A 22,084-nucleotide genomic window follows, 5' to 3' on the forward strand; every position below is an offset into this window, starting at 1 on the left:
TAGCAAGAAATTTGCAGGTCACCCTCTATCACAACATTTTGAGAGATACCATGAGGGTTCAATAAAAAATATTGTTGTCACTGGGATCAAAATAGTAAAGAAGAATTGTCGGAAAGGTAATTTTATCCACCAAATGTCAAGAGAGGAGAGCAAGTGGATATTTGAAATGAATACGCTGATTCCGAATGGCCTTAACAGCGAAATTGAACTTTTTGCTTTTAATAAGTAAGCACAGCTCCTTTACACATTACAGGATATATAAGCACCTTTTGTTATGCACCGGACCATCCCTGAGGAAGGAGTCTGTTGACTCCGAAACGCGTCGGATAGAAGTTTGGTCCTGGGTGCGCTCTGTAAGCCGGTCACGTGAAGTATCACGTGCATGTGACGTCACGCAAGGTCTTGCAGCTTCACTGCACCTTGCCGGCAATTTTTCTTTGGAAACGTGGGTTACTGCCAAGAAGCTAGGAACGCTACCTATAGGGTGAGGGGTGCCTGTCACCGGCCGGGACAGGTTAATACCCTTTCCCTCTAGTTTTGGGAACATTGAGGACCATCTCTGTGCATATCGTTGGGAGGTATATTTGTGGACACTTGGATATGACCATCTATTGGCTACAAGGACCTTCTCTGGACAACAGCGCTTCATGAGGATTGCCATATTTGCTCTGATTAAGGTAATTGTTTATATGAAGGATGGCATATAGCACTTTTTTATGAAGTTTTTTTAACTAATAGCTCTTTGACAATTAATGGTATCTTCAGCGCAAATATATATATATACTATATATTATATTGGACTATCCATCTTCCTCTTGATTATATTCCAGAGGTTTTCAATGGGGTTCAGGTCTGGAGATTGGGCGGCCATGACAGGGATATGATGTGGTGGTCCTTCTTCCACACCTTGATTGACCTAGCTGTGTGGCATGGCGCATTGTCCTGCTGGAAAAACCAGTCCTCAGAGTTGGGGAACATTGCCTGACCAGAAGGAATCAACTGTTTTTCCAGGATAACCTTGTATGCGGCTTGATTCATACGTCCTTCGCAAAGAACAACCTGCCCAATTCCAGCCTTGCTGAAGCATCCCCAGATCATCACCGATCCTCCACCAAATTTCACAGTGGGTGCAAAACACTGTGGCTTGTACGCCTCTCCAGGTCTCTGTCTAACTATTAGACGACCAGGTGTTGGGCACATCTGAAAATTAGACTCATCAGAGAAGATTACCTTACTCCAGTCCTCTAAGGGCCAATCCTTATGGTCTATGGCAAACTTTAGCCTGGCTCTCCTTTGCTTCTCATTGATGAAAGGCTTTTTTCTAGCTTTACATGACTTGAGCCCTGCCTCTAGGAGCCTGTTATGAACTGTTCTTGCCATGCACTTCACCCCAGCTGCCATTTGCCATTCCTTTTGTAGGTCACTTGATGTCATCCTGCGGTTGCTGAGTGACATTCGAATAAGATGACGGTCATCCCGGTCAGTGGAGAGTCTTTTTCGCCCTCTGCCGGTAGCTTTGTTGTCCCCATTGTCTGCTGCTTGACCTTGTTGTAATGGACTGACGCCTTAGAAATTTTAAGGATGGAAGCAACATGACGCTCACTGTGTCCCTCTGCTAGTAAAGCCATTGAAGAACCCATTGAATTTCTGGTAGCATTCAGTCTCAGGGTCGGATTCTATCACGCAGCACATCTAGAATTGGTGATCTTCACCCGCTGCTCCTTGCGGCAGCTCCATTTCTGTCAGATTGCAGGGCATCTCCTGTGTACTGCGCCCTCTTTAGGTCACCACAGATTGTCCCCTGGATTCAGGTTTGGGTTCTGCTGTCACAAAACACTGATTTTTCTTCTGTTGAAGTCATTCTTTTGGTGATTTGGAGGTTGCTTCAGGTTGTTGGGATGAAAGGTGAAATTAATCTTCAGCTTTTTAGCACAGACTAGTGATGAGCGAAATATACTCGTTACTCGAGATTTCCCGACTATTCTCCGGTGTCCTCTGACTTTTTGTAGGTACTCGGAGATTTAGTTTTCCTCACCTCAGCTGAATGATTTGGCATCTGATTTTAACATCTGTTAGCCAGCTTGATTACATGTGGGGATTCCCTAGCAACCAGGCAACCCCCACATGTACTTATGCTGGCTAACAGATGTAAATAATTCGGCTGTGGTGATGAAAACTCCGAGCACTAAAAAATACTCCGAGGACACCCGAGCGTGCTCGGCAAATCTCGAGTAACGAGTATATTCGCTCATCACTTGCAGAGACCTGAAGGCTTTTATGCAAAATTGACCGTTATTTGGAACCATCTTCAATTCTCTACACCTTGACTAAAGGTCCAGTTCCAGCTGCCAGAAAACAGCCTGATAGCACAATGCTGCCTCCACCATGCCTCACTGTGGAGATGGTGATGAGCAGTGTCTGTTTTCCACCTTCTGGAATTCTGGCTAAAAAGTTCCACATTGTTCTCTTCAGACCATATGTACTTTTTCCCACATGATTTGGCAGACTTGATGTAGGTTTTCGCAAAACACAGCCACCTTGGTTGTCTTCTTTGTAAGTTTTTTCACCTCCCTACCCCACTGCCAGACATACACTACTCACAAAAAGTTTGGGATATTTGGCATTCGAGCGAAATCTATTGAAAACGTAAAAAGTTCCCGCTACAGTGATATTTTATCTTGACAGTTGGGCATTTAAGTAGAAGCAGCAATAGTGATTTCCTCATCTCAAACAATTTATTGAAATAAAAGCCAACACCAGCGGTGGGTGTACCCCAACAAGACATGTCACATCAATTACAGCTGATGACGATGTCTCCTGCTGCTCACAAGTGGAGCTATTGTCTGCTGAGGCATGGCGTCGCACTCTTCTTGAAGGGCGGTCCTCAGGTCATTGGGGTTCTGGGGTACAGAGTTACAAGCCTCTACACGGCATGGGTTTTTCTATGGGTTTCGGGTCTGGAGAAAGTGCAGGCCGCTCCATGTGAGGACCCCCAGTCTCCAGCAGCCACTCCCTAATGATGCAACCTCAATGAGCTGGAGCATGGTCGTCTATGAAGATGAAATTGGGCCCGTGTTCTCCGTGCAGAGGCACAATGACTGGATTAATGATATTATTCTAGTAGTAGGGACTTTCCACTGTACCATTCTCACAGTGTAGGGCAGTTCTGTATTGATTAGACGCCTCTGCCCACACTATTACGCCACCAAAGTCTTGTCCGGTGACATCGGTGGCTGATGCATAGCGTTCTCCTGGATGTCTCCAACATGGTTGGTGGCCATCATTTCTGCTCCGCGTGAATCGGCTTTCATCTGTGAACAGCACGGAGTCCACTAGTCCATCGTCCAGCGTAGATGACACCTGTGCCGGGTGGTGTGGTCAGGTATCCTTACAGATCATCTAGCACGTAGACCACCCTAATGAAAACGGTTTTGAATAGTCTGAGGAGACACTTGGCTGAATCTCGCCTCGCTTAACCCCTTCCCGACATGTGACGGAATAGTACGTCACATGTCGGGACCCCCGCTTTGATGTGCGCTCCGGCGGTGAGCGCACATCAAAGTCGCGACATGTCAGCTGTTTTTTACAGCTGACATGTGCGCGCAATAGCGGCGGGTGAAATCGCGATCACCCGCCGCTATTAACTAGTTAAATGCCGCTGTCAAACTCAGACAGCGGCATTTAACTACCGCATCCGGCCGTGCGGCCGGATATGAGCGCATCGCCGACCCCCGTCACATGATCGGAGGTCGGCGATGCTTGTACATTGTAACCATAGAGGTCCTGGAGACCTCTATGGTTACTGATCGCCGGTGGCTGTGAGCGCCCCCCTGTGGTCGGCGCTCACAGCACACCTGCATCTTAGCTACATAACAGCAATCTGATGATCGCTGTTATGTAGCAGAGCCGATCGGGCTGTGCCTGCTTCTAGCCTCCCATGGAGGCTATAGAAGCATGGTAAAAGTTAAAAAAAAAAAGTAAAAAAAAATGTGAAAAAAATAAAAAAAATATAAAAGTTTAAATCACCCCCCTTTCGCCCCAATCAAAATAAATCAATAAAAAAAAACCCAACCTACACATATTTGGTATCGCCGCGTTCAGAATCGCCCGATCTATCAATAAAAGAAAAGCATTAACCTGATCGCTAAACGGCGTAATGAAAAAAAAAATCGAAACGCCAGATTTACGTTTTTTGGGTCGCCACGACATTGCATTAAAATGCAATAACGGGCGATCAAAAGAACGTATCTGCACCAAAATGCTATCATTAAAAATGCCAGCTCGGCACGCAAAAAATAAGCCCTCACCCGACCCCAGATCACGAAAAATGGAGACGCTTCGGGTATCGGAAAATGGCGCAATTTTATTTATTTATTTTTTTGCAAAGTTTGGAATTTTTTTTCACCACTTAGGTAAAAAAGAACCTAGTCATGTTAGGTGTCTATGAACTCGTACTGACCTGGAGAATCATAATGGCAGGTCAGTTTTAGCATTTAGTGAACCTAGCAAAATAGGCAAGCAAAAAACAAGTGTGGGATTGCACTTTTTTTGCAATTTCACTGCACTTGGAATTTTTTTCCCGTTTTCTAGTACACGACATGGTAAAACCAATGATGTCGTTCAAAAGTACAACTCGTCCCGCAAAAAATAAGCCCTCACATGGCCAAATTGACAGAAAAATAAAAAAGTTATGGCTCTGGGAAGGAGGGGAGCGAAAAACGAAAACGGAAAAACGGAAAAAGCTCCGGGGGTGAAGGGGTTAAATGTCCCTGGAGTTGACATTCATCATCCAGCTCTGAAGGGCATTCATCACAATGAAGCTATCATCAGAGTGGGATGTGGCCATAGGATGTCCACTTCCGTGCCTTTTTGTGACTTTTCCAGTCTCTCGGTATTGCTGATGACTCTGTGATCTCTAAGCTCAGTGGCCACTTCCATCTTAGAACATCCTGCTTGAAGCCTCGCAGTGACGAGGTACCGTTCATCAATTGTTAGCTGTCATCTTGGTCTCGTGATGTCAAAATATGGACGACTGCTTAATACCAATTCTAATTGTACCCCGAAATTCATTGGCCGATTAATGGATCAAACATTTGTTGTGAATTTTGCCATTAAGGTCCTTGTTAGCTCTCGGTGGGAAAAACAAGATAATCTTGTAGTTATGATACCTTTTTAATGGCTAACAAAAATAAAATAAATGATGTTACAAGGCAAGCTTGCGAGACTTCTTGGGTCCCATCCTCAGGCATGATATAACAACAAAGTTTTTGAAGAAACACAAATATATGCACAAACAAAAAGAAGCTTGGTATAATGAATGAACGTTTAAATAAACTGATCTCCGAGAATGAATCCTTAATTGGATTAGATTAGTGGAGTGAAAGTTTTATGGTCCCAATATCCAAGTAAAGGTACCTTCACACGAAGCGACGCTGCAGCGATAGCGACAACGATGTCGATCGCTGCAGCGTCGCTGTTTGGTCGCTGGAGAGCTGTCACACAGACCGCTCTCCAGCGATCAACTATGCCGAGGTCCCCTGGTAACCAGGGTAAACATCGGGTAACTAAGCGCAGGGCCGCGCTTAGTAACCCGATGTTTACCCTGGTTACCAGCGTAAAATCTAAAAAAACCAAACATCGCTGGTATCGTTGCTTTTGCTTTCAAACACAACGATACACAGCGATCGGACGACCAAATAAAGTTCTGGACTTTATTCAGCGACCAGCGACATCACAGCAGGATCCTGATCGCTGCTGCGTGTCAAACGAAACGATATTGCTAGCGAGGACGCTGCAACGTCACGGATTGCTAGCGATATCGTTATAATGTCGTTTCGTGTGAAGGTACCTTAAGATCAGAGGCCTGGTGCCCTCAATGTCTTTGGAGAAGATTCCTCATTCACATTATTTTTTTCAACTGGCTAGCATGGTACCAAACCCTTTTTCTTTCTTTTAGCTCCTTGTTAGAGAACAGCAAGTTGGGCAAAAAGTACTAAAACATTGAACAGTAGGACATGTGCGTTTAAAGTAGGTCACATTAAGTTCACCTGGAAAGCTCAGAGTGCATTTTAGGTTCATCCTGAGGAGCATTGCACCATGAATAAGCCTCCTTACATTGGCATGCGAAGGCCAGCATGTCACTCTCCTCAAGAAGAAATGTTACCCCGTGGACCTCAGGATCATCCTTTTTTAGTGTAGTGTATGAAGAATATGGGAGATTGTAGTCTCATGCAGTACACAACCAGTACTTATTAGAGATTCCTATTGCTACTTTAATGTTGTTGTCGGCCTCTTGGCAGCCTCTCTGATAAAAATACAAGAATAAAATTGATCTATTTTTAAGGGACGCCAAGTTCTTGGTAATATCACTGTTGTGCCAAATTTCAGCCACTTGTTGATGACGTCTTCAGACTCTTCAGTGTCCATAGTAAATCTAATTTTTGGGAGATTTTTCTTAGACCCTTCTGATGGCTTTCCACAGTGAGATCCCTTTGCTGTGTTGTCAGCTGTTTTTACTGTCCATGTCTTTTTCTTTAAATTGCAACTGGGAAAATGTCAGGAAAATCCTCTTAGAACAGTAACATTTTCTCTGAGGTTCATCAGAATCCATGTTAATGACGACAGCCGTGCACTGAATACTATGTGATTGGCGAATTCTGAACACAGCCATATCCTCAATTATAAGAGGGTGTTCGCACTTATGCAACCACATTATTTTAGTTTTATATTTTTAATTCTCCACCCAAAACAGCCGTTTCTTTTCAATGGATTTACACATTATGGGCGACGTTAAAGGTAGAATATGTGCTGAAACGATTCTTCATTGTAGGATTTTTTTTTTCAACATGGTAAAAACTTGACATTTTAGCAGGGGTGTGTAGACTTTTTATATCAACTGTATATATAATAATAGCAAAGAGGAGGAGATCACTGTCGTGTATGTACAACCCCTTTTCTCAAAAAGTTGGGCTGCTGTGAAAAATGTAAAGAAAACAAAAAAGCAATGGTTTGGAAAGCTTATCGCCATATTTTACTCACATATTTTTACATGGAACAGATCAGAAGGTGAACATTGAACAATAATCTAATTTCCAAAATTTATGGCAGCAACACATCTCAAATAAGTTACGCAAGGGTCAATAAATGGCTGGAGAAGTGATACTAATGCAGCCACAAGGTCAGTTTTCAACTAAGTCACATGACTAAGAATAAAAAGAGCATGGCAGAGAGGCTGAGTCTCTCTGAAACAAAGATGGTCGGAGCTCACCATGTGTGAATGACTGCATGGAGCAATTTCACCAAAAATGTTCTGCAACATTAGATTTGAATATCTTCCATGTACAGAACATATCATCAAAAGATTCTGATATTCTGGAGAAATCCATCAAGAAACAACAAGGCTGACGGTCCATACTGGATTCTTGTGATTTTTAGGCCCCCAAGTGGCATTGCATTAAGAACAGACCTGATTCAGTTTTTAAATCACTGCACGGGCTCAGGAATACGTCTAGAAATCATTTTCTGTAAACACAGTTCTCTGTGCCATGTAACGAAGAAGCCAAATATCTACACAATCCAACACTGCCGTCTTCTCGGGGCCAAAGCTAATTTATATTGGACGGAGGCAAAATCTAAAACTGTTCGGTGGTCTGCGGAATCAAAATGTCTTTATGGCAACCACGGATGCTGTGTCCTGCTGACTCAGGAGGAGAGGGACCATCCAGCTTGTTATCAAGGAGAGGGACCATCCAGCTTGTTATCAAGGAGAGGGATTGTTCAGCTTGTTATCAAGGAGAGGGACCATCCAGCTTGTTATCAAGGAGAGGGATTGTTAAGCTTGTTATCAAGGAGAGGGACCGTTCAGCTTGTTATCAAGGAGAGGGACCATCCAGCTTGTTATCAAGGAGAGGGATTGTTCAGCTTGTTATCAAGGAGAGGGACCATCCAGCTTGTTATCAAGGAGAGGGATTGTTCAGCTTGTTATCAAGGAGAGGGACCATCCAGCTTGTTATCAGTGCATATAATTCATCTCTGATGGTATGGGGGACATTAGTGCCTATAGCAGGGGCAGCGCACACATGAAAAGCTCCGTCACTGCTGATCCATATATAGAGGTGCTAGAACAACAACTTTTTCATCCAGACAACATCTATTTCAGGGAAGGTCTTGTATATTTCAGCAAGAAAATGGTAAACCACAGACTGCCTCCATCACAGCGTCATGGCGTCACAGGAGAAGAGTTCAGGGGATTAACCGTTCGCCTGCTGAAATTAAATGAAAAAATCTGGCAAAAACCCCGAACTGTGGAGCACGAGAATCGGACAAAAAGGAGACAACAGTCCACAGCCAAAACTCCAGCAGTCGTCTCCTCACTTCCCCAACATTTACAGTCTGTGATAATGAGAAGAAATGATGCAACACAATGGTCACAGCTCGGATGCACATTTTTTGAGGTGTCACTGCCATCAGTTTCTAAATTAGTTTTTGTTTTTCAACTGATATGGAAAAATGTCCAACATTCAGTTTTTGATTTGTATCCTACGTTCCCTAGTGAGTAATAAAAGGCGATTAGAGATTTCCAAATCATTGCATTCTGTTTTTTTTTTTTTTCTCATTTTACTCAACGTCCCAATTTATGGAGAATTGGGGTTGTGTGTATGAATAAAGGAGGAAATCGCTGACAGTGTAAGGTGCAAAAGTCTTAGGTGTGGGGGGAAAACTGCTGCAGAGTAAGGCCATGTGCACACGTCAGGATTTCTGGCAGACATTTTCCTGACAAAAACCGGACATTTCTGCCAGAAATCCGCATGCATTTTTACATCGATTTTACCGCGTTTTTGAGCGTTTTTTTCTAAATGCATAGAATCGCTGTAAAAACGCAGAAAATCCGCAAAATTAATGAACATGCTGCTTTTTTTACCACGATGCGTTTTTTTTCGCTGAAAAAAACGCACCATGTGCACAAAACATGCAGAATGCATTCTAATTGATAGAATGCATAATTAATGCATTTTTAATGAGTTTTTATAGCGTTTTTAGATCGTAAAAAAACGCGAATAAACCTGAACGTGTGCACATAGTCTAAGGAGCTCACAAATCTAGAAATGTTATGTTCATTCATAAAAATAAACAAAATGCAAAGTGGATGATGAAAAGACAAATGAATCCCATCAACATTCGGTGACCGCCCTTTACCTTCATCGCTTCTTCTAGGTCACTCCCGCACAGTCAGGGATTTTATAGGATTATAGTCGGGTGTATGAGTAATTACACCAAACAGGTGATTATCGTCATTTTTGTCTGTAGGTTGAAACAGTCATAACCAGAAACAGTCATGAAGGCGGCTTATAGGGGTTGTCTGGTCTCTGCACACCTTGTCACAATTCCCCTGTGGTCACGGTGAGGGTGTGTGTCCACGTGCCGACTAGACTGTGCGTCTCTCTAAATAGAAGAGAAGTCTGATAAGATTAGGCTTTTCTTCTTAGGGTACCGTTACACTAATCGATTTACCAACGATCACAACCAGCGATACGACCTGGCCGTGATCGTTGGTAAGTCGTTGTGTGGTCGCTGGGGAGCTGTCACACAGACCGCTCTCCAGCGACCGACGATGCCGAAGTCCCCGGGTAACCAGGGTAAACATTGGGTTACTAAGCGCAGGGCCGCGCTTAGTAACCCGATGTTTACCCTGGTTACCATCGTAAATGTAAAAAACCCAAAACACTACATACAGTACTTACATTCCGGTGTCCGTCAGGTCCCTCGCCGTCTGCTTCCCGCACTGACTGTGAGTGTCGGCCGTAAAGTAAAAGCAGAGCACAGCGGCTGTGCCCTGCTTTCCGGCCGGCACTCACAGTCAGTGCGGGAAGCAGACGGCGAGGGACCTGACGGACACCGGAATGTGAGTATGTACTGTTTGTTTTTTTTACATTTACGATGGTAACCAGGGTAAACATCGGGTTACTAAGCGCGGCCCTGCGCTTAGTAACCCGATGTTTACCCTGGTTACAAGCGAACGCATCGCTGGATCGGTGTCACACACACCGATCCAGCAATGACAGCGGGAGATCCAGCGACGAAATAAAGTTCCAAACGATCTGCTACGACGTACGATTCTCAGCGGGGTCCCTGATCGTCGCTGCGTGTCAGACACAGCGATATCGTATGGATATCGCTGGAACGTCACGGATCGTACCGTCGTAGCGACCAAAGTGCCAATGTGAGACGGTACCCTTAGACTGGACAAACCTTTTAAAACTGACTGGGTGTGGAATAGCCATACTCTGCTACAAATTTGTGGTTGTGGAAGACCATTCCATGTCACTGGTCAGGCACCATGGCGAGACTGAGCACAGCAACAAGACCTAAGGTAGTTATGCTGCATCGGCAAGGTCTCGAAGGCGCTCACCAAATATTGATGGATTTACATATCTCTATTATTAAAATAAAATATATTAAAGGGAACTTGTCACCTGATTCATGCTGCCGAAAATGCAGACTGCATAAATTGCAGCACGGTTCCATGATCGCATTTTGGCGTTTCAGAGAAAATATGCTTTGAAGATCTGGCCAAGGACCATAGCTGGAGACAAGACTAGTCCAGCTCTGTCCGTGTGATGCGGCATGTGATTAACAGGTGTCTATATAAACGGAGCAGCGCTGGGAAGAGCCGGCAAATGGCAGAGCCAGAGATGAGTCTAGTCCGGCTCTATGTTCCCCAGCCAGATCTTCAAAGTATATTTTTGTTCTGCAACGCCAGAAAGTTTCTGAGAGTAATATACTTGGCAGCAGTCGTTCAGCCAGGCCTGTGATTTGGACAGTCTGAATGTCCTGACAGGTTCCCTTTAACACTTCCATTTTTGGAAACTTTTTACGTTGCAGCATTTTTTTCACATCTGCCTAAAACTTATGCACAGTAATATACGTATAGGAGTAGCAGAAAGGAGTATGTTGCTGAGTTTTCAATTTTCTTTTTCATCAGTTGCATCTTTAGATTTTCCCTGGAATATTCCGCAGGTGGAAGAGCTGTCAGCTGCCATGTTTCGCTTCATGAGAGACACCGACCCCCAGGATCCCGCCATGTTCTTGATGTGAGTGCTTCCCCCCTCTTTTTTTTTTTTGTTGCATGTTCTGGATGGTCTTCTTCCTACAATGACTCCCCTTATCGCTTCTTCCTCCGCAGGGATCCGTTCGCATTGCACCGTCAGCACATGAGACGCATGTTTTCCGGGAATTTTGGAATGTCGCCATTTCTGAGTCTGACGGATGGGAGTGTCCCAGCGCTCCCTCGCTCCAGCGGGCATCGGGACATGCAGGTGCTGCCCCGTGCCATCTCTGAGCTGCCCCGTGCCATCTCTGAGCTGCCCCGTGCCATCTCTGCGCTGCCCCGTGCCATCTCTGCGCTGCCCCGTGCCATCTCTGCGCTGCCCCGTGCCATCTCTGCGCTGCCCCGTGCCATCTCTGAGCTGCCCCGTGCCATCTCTGAGCTGCCCCGTGCCATCTCTGCGCTGCCCCGTGCCATCTCTGCGCTGCCCCGTGCCATCTCTGCGCTGCCCCGTGCCATCTCTGCGCTGCCCCGTGCCATCTCTGCGCTGCCCCGTGCCATCTCTGCGCTGCCCCGTGCCATCTCTGCGCTGCCCCGTGCCGGCCCTGCGCTGCCCCGTGCCGGCCCTGCGCTGCCCCGTGCCGGCCCTGCGCTGCCCCGTGCCGGCCCTGCGCTGCCCCGTGCCGGCCCTGCGCTGCCCCGTGCCGGCCCTGCGCTGCCCCGTGCCGGCCCTGCGCTGCCCCGTGCCGGCCCTGCGCTGCCCCGTGCCGGCCCTGCGCTGCCCCGTGCCGGCCCTGCGCTGCCCCGTGCCGGCCCTGCGCTGCCCCGTGCCGGCCCTGCGCTGCCCCGTGCCGGCCCTGCGCTGCCCCGTGCCGGCCCTGCGCTGCCCCGTGCCGGCCCTGCGCTGCCCCGTGCCGGCCCTGCGCTGCCCCGTGCCGGCCCTGCGCTGCCCCGTGCCGGCCCTGCGCTGCCCCGTGCCGGCCCTGCGCTGCCCCGTGCCGGCCCTGCGCTGCCCCGTGCCGGCCCTGCGCTGCCCCGTGCCGGCCCTGCGCTGCCCCGTGCCGGCCCTGCGCTGCCCCGTGCCGGCCCTGCGCTGCCCCGTGCCGGCCCTGCGCTGCCCCGTGCCGGCCCTGCGCTGCCCCGTGCCGGCCCTGCGCTGCCCCGTGCCGGCCCTGCGCTGCCCCGTGCCGGCCCTGCGCTGCCCCGTGCCGGCCCTGCGCTGCCCCGTGCCGGCCCTGCGCTGCCCCGTGCCGGCCCTGCGCTGCCCCGTGCCGGCCCTGCGCTGCCCCGTGCCGGCCCTGCGCTGCCCCGTGCCGGCCCTGCGCTGCCCCGTGCCGGCCCTGCGCTGCCCCGTGCCGGCCCTGCGCTGCCCCGTGCCGGCCCTGCGCTGCCCCGTGCCATCTCTGCGCTGCCCCGTGCCGGCTCTGCGCTGCCCCGTGCCGGCTCTGCGCTGCCCCGTGCCGGCTCTGCGCTGCCTCGTGCCATCTCTGCGCTGCCGTTGTGTATTACACGATGTGAGGCTCATGTCTTCTCTTTCCTTTTCATGTCTCGTGCCGCCCGTTCTACTCGCCAGGCCGGAGCACTGAACCCATATGGCATGATGGGAATGGTGAGTGTTGTTAGTCCACCTCCTCTTGCCTCAATGCAGACCAGTCTCTTAATGTCAGTTTATGGACCTTAAAGGGGATGTCACCTCCCTTCTCTCCACACCAAGGGAATAGGAATTAGTTTTTGCCCTCTTAGACTGGTCCATCTATGTAAAAGTACACTTTATTTTTACTGTCCTATTAAAGACTGGAAACAACAGTTGTAGCAAACCTTCAGCTACAGTGAGAAATATTAAGTAGGAGTGAGGATCGGGGTATGGGGGGAAAAAAAACTTCCTCTTCACTGACTGTAAGCAGAGATCCCCCCCCAAAATATTGAAGGTATGTGCACACGTTGTGGATTTTGCTGCGGATCCGCAGCGTTTTCGCAGCTGCGGGTCCGCAGTGGTTTCCCATGCGTTTACAGTACAATGTAAACCTATGGGAAACGAAATCCGCAGTGCTTATGGTGCAGAAAAAACAGCGCGGAAACGCAGCGGTTTACATTCCGCAGCATGTCAATTCTTTGTGCGGATTCTGCTGCGGATTTACACCTGCTCCAATAGAAAACTGCAGGTGTAAACCCACAGCGGAATCCGCAATAGAAACCGCGATAAATCCGCAGGAAAAACCGCAGCGGTTTTGCCCTGCGGATTTATCAAATCCGCTGCGGAAAAATCCGCAGTGGACAATTCTACGTGTGCACATACCCTGACAGTCCCCAGGTCAAAAATGGCCAATTTTATTTTTTTTTTAAACTCATTTTATGGAAGACTAGATGGTGGCCCGATTCTAACGCATCGGGTATTCTAGAATATGTATGTAGTTTATTTATGAAGTTTTCAGAATAATGTAATTAATACACAGGATTCGGCCGGCCGGGCGCAACCAATTAGCGAAGCGTGGTTCAAATTCCGCACCAATTCGCGGCTGGACTGCGCCTGTCGCTGATTAGTCACGCCCGGCTGCGAACAATCAGTGAAGCCATGGCCGGCTCCAGGTTTTTGAGGGCCCCAGGCGAAAGAGTCTCAGTGGGCCCCCTCTTTAACACATACCACGATTCATGATGCACAGATACAGCAGAGAAATATACCACAGCCAAGTAGCATGTAGCACAGCCCACGTAGCATGTAGCACAGCCCACGTAGCATGCAGCACAGCCCACGTAGCATGCAGCACAGCCCACGTAGCATGCAGCACAGCCCACGTAGCATGCAGCACAGCCCACGTAGCATGCAGCACAGCCCACGTAGCATGCAGCACAGCCCACGTAGCATATAGCACAGCCCACGTAGCATGTAGCACAGCCCACGTAGCATGTAGCACAGCCCACGTAGCATGTAGCACAGCCCACGTAGCATGTAGCACAGCCCACGTAGCATGCAGCACAGCCCACGTAGTGTATAGCACAGCTCACGCAGTATATAATGGCCACGTAATGTATAGCACAGAGACGCAGTATATAACACAGCCCACGCAGTATATAGCAATGTGGGCGTGGGCACCATATGCCTGTAAAAAAAAAAAAAAAAAAAGAATTAAAATAAAAAATAGTTATATACTCACCTTCCGGCGGCCCCCGGATCAAGGCGAGTCGTTTAGCGATGCTCCTCGCGACGCTCCGATCCCAAGAATGCATTGCGGTCTCGCGAGATGATGACGTAGCGGTCTCGCGAGACCGCTATGTCATCATCTCGTGAGACCGCAATGCATGGCCCTGAGCGTCGCGAGGAGCGGGAAAGGCGCCGGAAGGTGAGTGTATAATTATTTTTTATTTTTTTTTTATTATTTTTAACATTAGATCTTTTTACTATTAATGCTGCATAGGCAGCCTCAATAGTAAAAAGTTGGTCACACAAGGTTAATAGCAGCGTTAACGGACTGCGTTACACCGCGGCATAATGCGGTGTAACGCAGCCATTAACCCTGCGTGAGCGCTGACTGGAGTCGAGTATGGAGGGGGCACTGACGGAGAGTAGGAAGGGGCGAATTTGTGGCCGGACTGTGCCCGTCATAGAACAATCAGCATTTCATTGCTCATTAATACTGTCTGGTAAAGTTAACCTTGCTCTTAACATACCATGGGTCTAATATCGTATCCAAAACCATAAGACGTCCACGTCAGGCACCAAATATCACGTACTTTATCATGAGTGAATCTCCTCATCGTCTGGGGACTGATATGATTGAAAGAACAGTGTCCATTTTTTTACACCATATTCTTCGGCTTATAAGACGCACTTTTTTCCCCCAAAATTTGGTGGATGAATAGGGTTCGTTTTAGCCATATGTGGTTTACCGGCTGCGGTGGAGCAGGGTCCAGAGTCGCTGGTGGTGGCAGCAGGAGTGGGACGATGCTGCGGGCCCCTGGCTGATAGGAATTGGTGTTTGATGGTGTGGGGGCTCCGACGTCATTCTGTGAAAGCCCAGAGCCCCCGCACTTTCCATGGTTTTCAATGCATGGGTCTTCGGGAAAATGGCCGCCAGATGTGACACAATAATAATAATAATTTTTATTTATATAGCGCCAACATATTCCGCAGCACTTTACAATTAAGCGGGGACATGTACAAACAATAAATTCAGTACGAGTTAAGACAATTTAAACAGTCACATTAGGAGTGAGGTCCCTGCTCGCAAGCTTACAATCTACAAGGAAATGGGGGGACACAATAGGTGAAAAGTGCTTGTTATTTCAGGTCTGGCAATTATAATACATAGGGATTTTCATATAAAGCTGCATGATCCGGTCATCAGCCCGTGCGTTTAAGTGCAATAGTCAAGTATCAAGTGCAGTTATCATGTGCATGGAGGGTGTGGGGACAGATGAATAGTAGGGGGCAGATTCAGAGTAATATTTGGAGGGAGGGAACAGGGCAAAGTTAGTTTACTGAGTAGTTGGTGTGGTAGGCTTGTTTGAAGAGATGGGTTTTTAAAGCGCGCTTGAATAGGACACATGCGTAGATTGAGATCTCCGCTCCCAAGATCTCTATCTGCACATGTGCTCTTCCAGCGGCCATTTTCCCACAGTCCACCGCATTGAAAACCATGGAAAGTGTGGGGGCTCTGGGCTTCACAAAATGTCGTCAGAGCCCCTGCACCACCGAACACCCCCTCTTACCTGGCTGGGACCGGCAGCATCACGGCCAGCTTCCTGCAGCAGTGACCCTGCTACCTTGGAACCTGATCTGCCACCACCCAGATAAGCTACCGTACAAGCGGACTAGAAGACGCACCACCATTTAATAAAACATATTTTTCCTATTTTCCATCTAAAAAATTTGGGGTGCATCTTAAAATCTGCAAAATATGGTACCACCCTCTTACAGGAAGAGGCAGTATTTACCATGCTGACCCAGTGTGAAATCCGCAGGGGTCTTCAATCCAACGATCTCATGACCATAGCCTTGCGAGCCCAAAACAAGGTTTTCCTGAGAGTGCGAGGGCAGTGACGATTCCTAATAAACACACCGTAGGGCAGAGGGGAACAGTGACCACATCGGGTGTATAAAATCTGCCGCCTCTTCTCCACACCTATGGCCGTCTGCAGTGGTGGATCTATCCAGTGACACATTTAGTGGGGAGGTCAAGGCCCTGCCCAATCCTCTGATAGGGTGGGTGCCACTGTCCTCCTCTGATAGGGTGGGTGCCACTGTCCTCCTCTGATAGGGTGGGTGCCACTGTCCTCCTCGGATAGGGTGGGTGCCACTGTCCTCCTCTGATAGGGTGGGTGCCACTGTCCTCCTCTGATAGGGTGGGTTCCACTGTCCTCCTCTGATAGGGTGGGTGCCACTGTCCTCTGATGGGGTGGGTGCCACTGTCCTCCTCTGATGGGGTGGGTGCCACTGTCCTCCTCTGATGGGGTGGGTGCCACTGTCCTCCTCTGATGGGGTGGGTACCACTGTCCTCCTCTGATAGGGTGGGTGCCACTGTCCTCCTCGGATAGGGTGGGTGCCACTGTCGTCCTCTGATAGGGTTGGTGCCACTGTCCTCTTCGGATAGGGTGGGTGCCACTGTCCTCCTTGGATAGGGTGGGTGCCACTGTCCTCCTCTGATGGGGTGGGTGCCACTGTCCTCCTCGGATAGGGTGGGTGCCACTGTCCTCCTCGGATAGGGTGGGTGCCACTGTCCTCCTCGGATAGGGTGGGTGCCACTGTCCTCCTCGGATAGGGTGGGTGCCACTGTCCTCCTCGGATAGGGTGGGTGCCACTGTCCTCCTCGGATAGGGTGGGTGCCACTGTCCTCCTCGGATAGGGTGGGTGCCACTGTCCTCCTCGGATAGGGTGGGTGCCACTGTCCTCTTCGGATAGGGTGGGTGCCACTGTCCTCCTCGGATAGGGTGGGTGCCACTGTCCTTTTCTATGTATATGTTTGGAGCTAAAAATCCTTTTTGCTATTGGGTTTCATCATAACTTTTGCACAAATTGCCTGCCGTAGCTTCTGTATCGCGCTCTCTATTTCTCGCTGTAGAATGAGGTATCTTAGAATCCATGAGTGAGCTCGTCCTAAGAAGTTGTACCTCTTTAATCTGTCTATTTCTGAGCTCCTCTTAACTATTTATGCCCGCAGACTACATCATTGTTGAATGTGAACGGAAACAGAATGTAGAAGCCAATTGGTACAAAATACTCATATTGTAATATAATTTGAGTTCTATAGCGCCAACATGATCTGCAGCACTGTACAATTCAGAGGTGCTTGTGCTCACAAGATTAAATCAGTATAGACATAGGGAAGACAGAAAAGTTAGAAAGTGCTTGCCGTGTACGGTCCTGACATCTGTATAATGAGGGTAAGCAGAGCTGCATGAAGCAGTCATCGTCTGTATATGTTAGGCTACTTTCACACTAGCGTTAACTGCAATCCGCCACAATGCGTCGTTTTGCAGAAAAAACGCATCCTGCAAAAGTGCTTGCAGGATGCGTTTTTTCCCCATAGACTAACATTAAGCGACGTATTGCGACGGATTCACACACGTCGCAACCGTCGTGTGACGGTTGCGCCGTGTTGTGGCGGACCGTCGGGACCAAAAAACGCTACATGTAACGTTTTTTGCTCACGACGGTCCGCTTTTTCCAACCGCGCATGCGCAGCCTGAACTCCGCCCCCACCTCCCCGCACTTCCCCGCACCTCACAATGGGGTAGCGGATGCGCTGGAAAAATGCATCCGCTGCCCCCGTTGTGCGGCGGAGACAACGCTAGCGTCGGGAACCTCGGCCCGACGCACCGCGACGGGCCGAGCCCGACGCTAGTGTGAAAGTAGCCTAACTGTCCAGATACTGAGTGCATGGTGGTGTGGGAACAGATGATAGAAGGGATAAGATTCTGAGGAAAATGTAGAAAGGGAGAACTGAGAACATTCAGAACACTCACAAAACTGTGGATACTGGGAATCAACCAAATTGTCTGGGGTGGTGCAATCCAGAGAACTGGCGCAGCATAAGAGCAGTCCTGAAGATGAGAGCAGGAGGTTCTGATTATAGATGATGTTAGTCTTGGATCATTAGCAGAACAGAGAGCACTGGTCAAGTGGTAGACAAAGATGAGGAGGAGACATACGGTGGTGCAGCACTGTAGAGAGGACGAGTAGGGTAGTATACAGATGAGGAGAAGATGTAGGGCGGTGCAGCACTGTGGAGAGGACGGGTAGGGTGATAGACGGATGAGGAAGGGATGTAGGGCAGTTCAGCATTATGGAGAGGACGGGTAGGGTGATAGATAGATAGATGAGGAAGGGATGTAGGGCAGTTCAGCATTATGGAGAGGACGGGTAGGGTGATAGATAGATAGATAGATAGATAGATAGATGAGGAAGGGATGTAGGGCAGTTCAGCATTATGGAGAGGACGGTTAGGGTGGTAGATAGATGAGGATGAGATGTAGGGTAGCAGACAGATATGTAGTTAATGTAGTGCCGTGCAGAACTGTAGAGAGGACAGGTAGGGTGGTAGAGATGAGGAAGATGTAGGCCGGTGCAGCACATTTGTGAGAACGGTTAGAGTGGTGGACAGAGAGAGAGGGTGATTCAGAACTGTGGATGGGACAGGTAGGATGTTAGGCAAAGATGAGGAGAATATGTAGGGTGGTGCAGGACTGTCGAGAGCTTTGTGGGTGAGTAATAAGGATATATTGGATTCTGTAGCGGTTGGGTAACCAGTGTAGTGGCTGGCACAGCGTGGAGGCATCAGCGTAGCTGCTGGCTAGAAATAAAACTCAGGCTGCTGAATTCAGGATCGGACAAGGGAGAGTTGAGTAAAAGGAAGAAAGATCAGTAGAGTTGCAGTAGTCCAGATGAGAATAAAAATCAATGACAATAAGAGTTTTCTCCTTCGCCACATTAGGACCATTTCACTGGTGAGAAAAGAGTGTATTCTGAAGATGGCTTTTGAGGTGACATGAGTCATGAGAATGATCGGATATAGGGAGTAAAGGAAAGATCTCTGAAATGTAACCACAGCACATGAAGCCATCAGATGTTGAGAATTTGGAATGAAACCCAATTGCAAAAGTTTCTTTTTTTTAACCCCAAATACATGCATTTAGGGGAGGAAAAAAAAAGTCTGTAATTGTTTTAATATCTTTCCCTCATTGGATCTGTATGGAGAATTGTTTGTTTGGGACAACTTGTCGTTCTCATTGACGCTACATTGGGGCACGTGACGGTTTGATGACTTTTTACTCTGTGGCGAAGAGGCGACAAGAACAGCATCTTTGCAGCGTTCACCTTGCTGAAAAGATAATGTCATATTAGCATTTTCCGGCAGTTGTGTACGCGGCCGATGCCTTCTGCTTTCTCCCCGCCCATTTCAAATTAAAGCTCTTTTCTTTTTTTTAAACTTAATTGATCTTTTTTGTTTTTCTCCCTTCGGGGACCTGATTGATGGCTTCTAATACAGTGATGCTCTTGTATTGTGCCGTGCATCCGGCTTATTAGTGTCCCGTCCATGACAGCCCTGGGGGTATCTGCGTCAGGTCCTCGACTGCAATAATGAAGTAGTCGGCATCCTGCAGTCCTGTTTTCAGGGCACCGATGTGCCGCTGCCCTTTCTATACCCTATAGATGCCGCCATCACTATGGATGGTATGGGAGATACAGCAGGACGCTGGCTGTGTAACATCTGCCACCCACATGTAATGGTGAAGAACAGTCCTGTACACTCACCATCACATAGTGTTACATCACAGGGGCAGGAAAGTGTTACGTGGTTGTGCAGTTTGGCCCCTGATCATGGGTGGTCTCCCGCATCCTCAAGACCCGATAGCTGGCAGATATTTTTGGGGGGTTTTGAGTGAACCCCAATGACTGATCCACTGTATTGTGCTCTTTTCTGTGCAGGGCGGTGGATTCATCGACATGTTCTCTATGATGAATGACCTCATGGGCGGTATGGTGAGTATACGTATATACGTGGCTGTATTGTCCGCCATGGGATATTTCAGCCTTTCACCCCTCCCGTTACTCCAGTTTCTCACTTCAGTTTTCTTTCCTTCTTTAGGAGCAAATGACAAACCCCTCAAACTGTCAGACCTTCTCGTCTTCCACAGTCATCTCCTACTCCAATATGGGGGGAGTAAGCGGAGCCCCCAATGTATATCAGGAGACATCGCAGACACGCACTGCACCTGGAGGGGTGAGCAGGATTTTATCTATTGATCTCGTATCTGTCGATCGATGTCGTCATCTCGTATTGATCTGGTATCTCTCGATCAATCGATCTCCTATCCATCTCTTCGAGGTCTGTCACTGGTGGGCACACGGACCATGCGTGTCAGATATTCACAGACTTCTTCTTTTTCTCCAGATCCGTGAGACGCGGCGCACCATGCGGGATTCAGACAGCGGAATGGAACAGATGAGCATCGGACATCACATTGGAGAACGATCGCACATCATGCAGCGCTCACACAACCGCCGCACCGGAGACCGAGAGGAACGACAAGAGTTCATCAACATCGACGAGCGTGAGCAGAGAAGACTTTATTATATAGTCCTACCCAAAGCGCATCTGCACCAGAGATCACAATGCAAATTTTGTATATTATTTCATAGATCTTAGACCTGAAGACACTGATGTACTCACTTTGAAGCATGTTATCAGTCCAGCAAAAAAAAGGAGATTTTATGAATCCAAGTTTATTCAGTCTTAACTCTCGGCCTGTTCCGGCCTGACGCCTCCCCAGTCTCTGCCCGCCCCGGCCTGACTGACGCATCCTCAGTCTCCGCCCCGGCCTGACTGACGCCTCTTCAGTCTCCGCCCCGGCTTGACTGACGCCTGTTCAATCTCCGCCCACCCCAGCCTGACTGACACCTCTAGAGTCTCCGGCCGCCCCAGCCTGACTGACGCATCTACAGTCTCCGCTCCGGCCTGACGCCTCTTCAGTCTCCACCCCGGCCTGACTGACGCCTCTTCAGTCTCCGCCCCGGCCTGACTGACACCTGTTCAGTCTCCGCCCCGGCCTGACTGACACCTGTTCAGTCTCCGCCCCGGCCTGACTGACACCTGTTCAATCTCCGCCCACCGCAGCCTGACTGACTCTTCTAGAGTCTCCGGCCGCCCCGACTTGACGCCTCTTCAGTCTCCGCCCACCCCAGCCTGACTGACGCCTCTACAGTCTCCGCCTGCCCTGACTGATGCCTGTTCAGTCTCCGCCCACCCCAGCCTGACTGATGCCTCTACAGTCTCCGCCTGTCCTGACTGACGCCTCTACAGTCTCCGCCCGCCCCGGCCTGACTGACGCCTCTTCAGTCTCCGCCCGCCCCGGCCTGACTGACGCTGTTGTGGATTCTGTTTGTGGGCTCCCTCTGGTGGTTACTGCTGGTACTGGGTGACTTTGGTGGGTTGCGGCCTCTGGTTTCCACCTGTCCATCAGTGGCTGGGTGTTTCCTATTTTACCTGGCCTTTCTGTCATTCCCTTGCCGGCTATCAATGTATTCAGATGTGCTCTGTTTGGTTCCTGCCTACCTGCTCCCAGATCTTTCAGGATAAGCTAAGTGCTGATTTTCAGTTGTTTGGTTTTTTGTCCAGCTTGCTTATTATGTCTCTATGCTAGCTGGTAGCTCTAGTGGACTGAGGTTCTCCCCATGTGCCATGAGTTGGCACATGGGTTCTTGTAATCTCAGGATGGTTTTTTGATTAGGGTTTTTTGCTGACCGCTCAGTCCCCTTTTGTATCGTTCTGCTTTCTAGTTTACAGCGGGCCTCAATTTGCTAAATCTATATATATCATCTCTGTGTGTGCCTTCCTCTCATTTCACCGTCAATACATGTGGGGGGCAACTATATCTTTTGGGGTTCATTCCTCTGGAGGCAAGTGAGGTCTTTACTTTCTCTGCAGTACTAGTTAGCTCTTAGGCTGGTGCGTGGCGTCTAGAACCAACGTAGGCACGCTCCCTGGCTATCTCTAGTTGCGTTGGTCAGGCGTAGGGCAGCGGTCAGCCCAGGTTCCATCACCC

General features: G+C 48.8%; 1 protein-coding gene across 1 annotated transcript in view; it reads left to right on the plus strand.

Annotated features, from left to right (window-relative positions):
• MLF2 (myeloid leukemia factor 2) overlaps positions 1-22,084 on the plus strand; it is a 39,237-nt gene that overhangs the window by 3,628 nt on the left and 13,525 nt on the right. Inside the window, exons 2-7 of the mRNA XM_077258196.1 lie at positions 10,982-11,090; positions 11,183-11,315; positions 12,618-12,653; positions 19,968-20,021; positions 20,128-20,262; positions 20,434-20,593. Of these exons, the coding sequence (XP_077114311.1) occupies positions 11,038-11,090; positions 11,183-11,315; positions 12,618-12,653; positions 19,968-20,021; positions 20,128-20,262; positions 20,434-20,593 (571 nt within the window). The 5' untranslated portion in view covers positions 10,982-11,037. The remainder of the gene's footprint in view (positions 1-10,981; positions 11,091-11,182; positions 11,316-12,617; positions 12,654-19,967; positions 20,022-20,127; positions 20,263-20,433; positions 20,594-22,084) is intronic.

This window comes from Ranitomeya variabilis, chromosome 4, assembly GCF_051348905.1.
Source record: "Ranitomeya variabilis isolate aRanVar5 chromosome 4, aRanVar5.hap1, whole genome shotgun sequence".
Lineage (NCBI taxonomy): Eukaryota > Metazoa > Chordata > Amphibia > Anura > Dendrobatidae > Ranitomeya > Ranitomeya variabilis.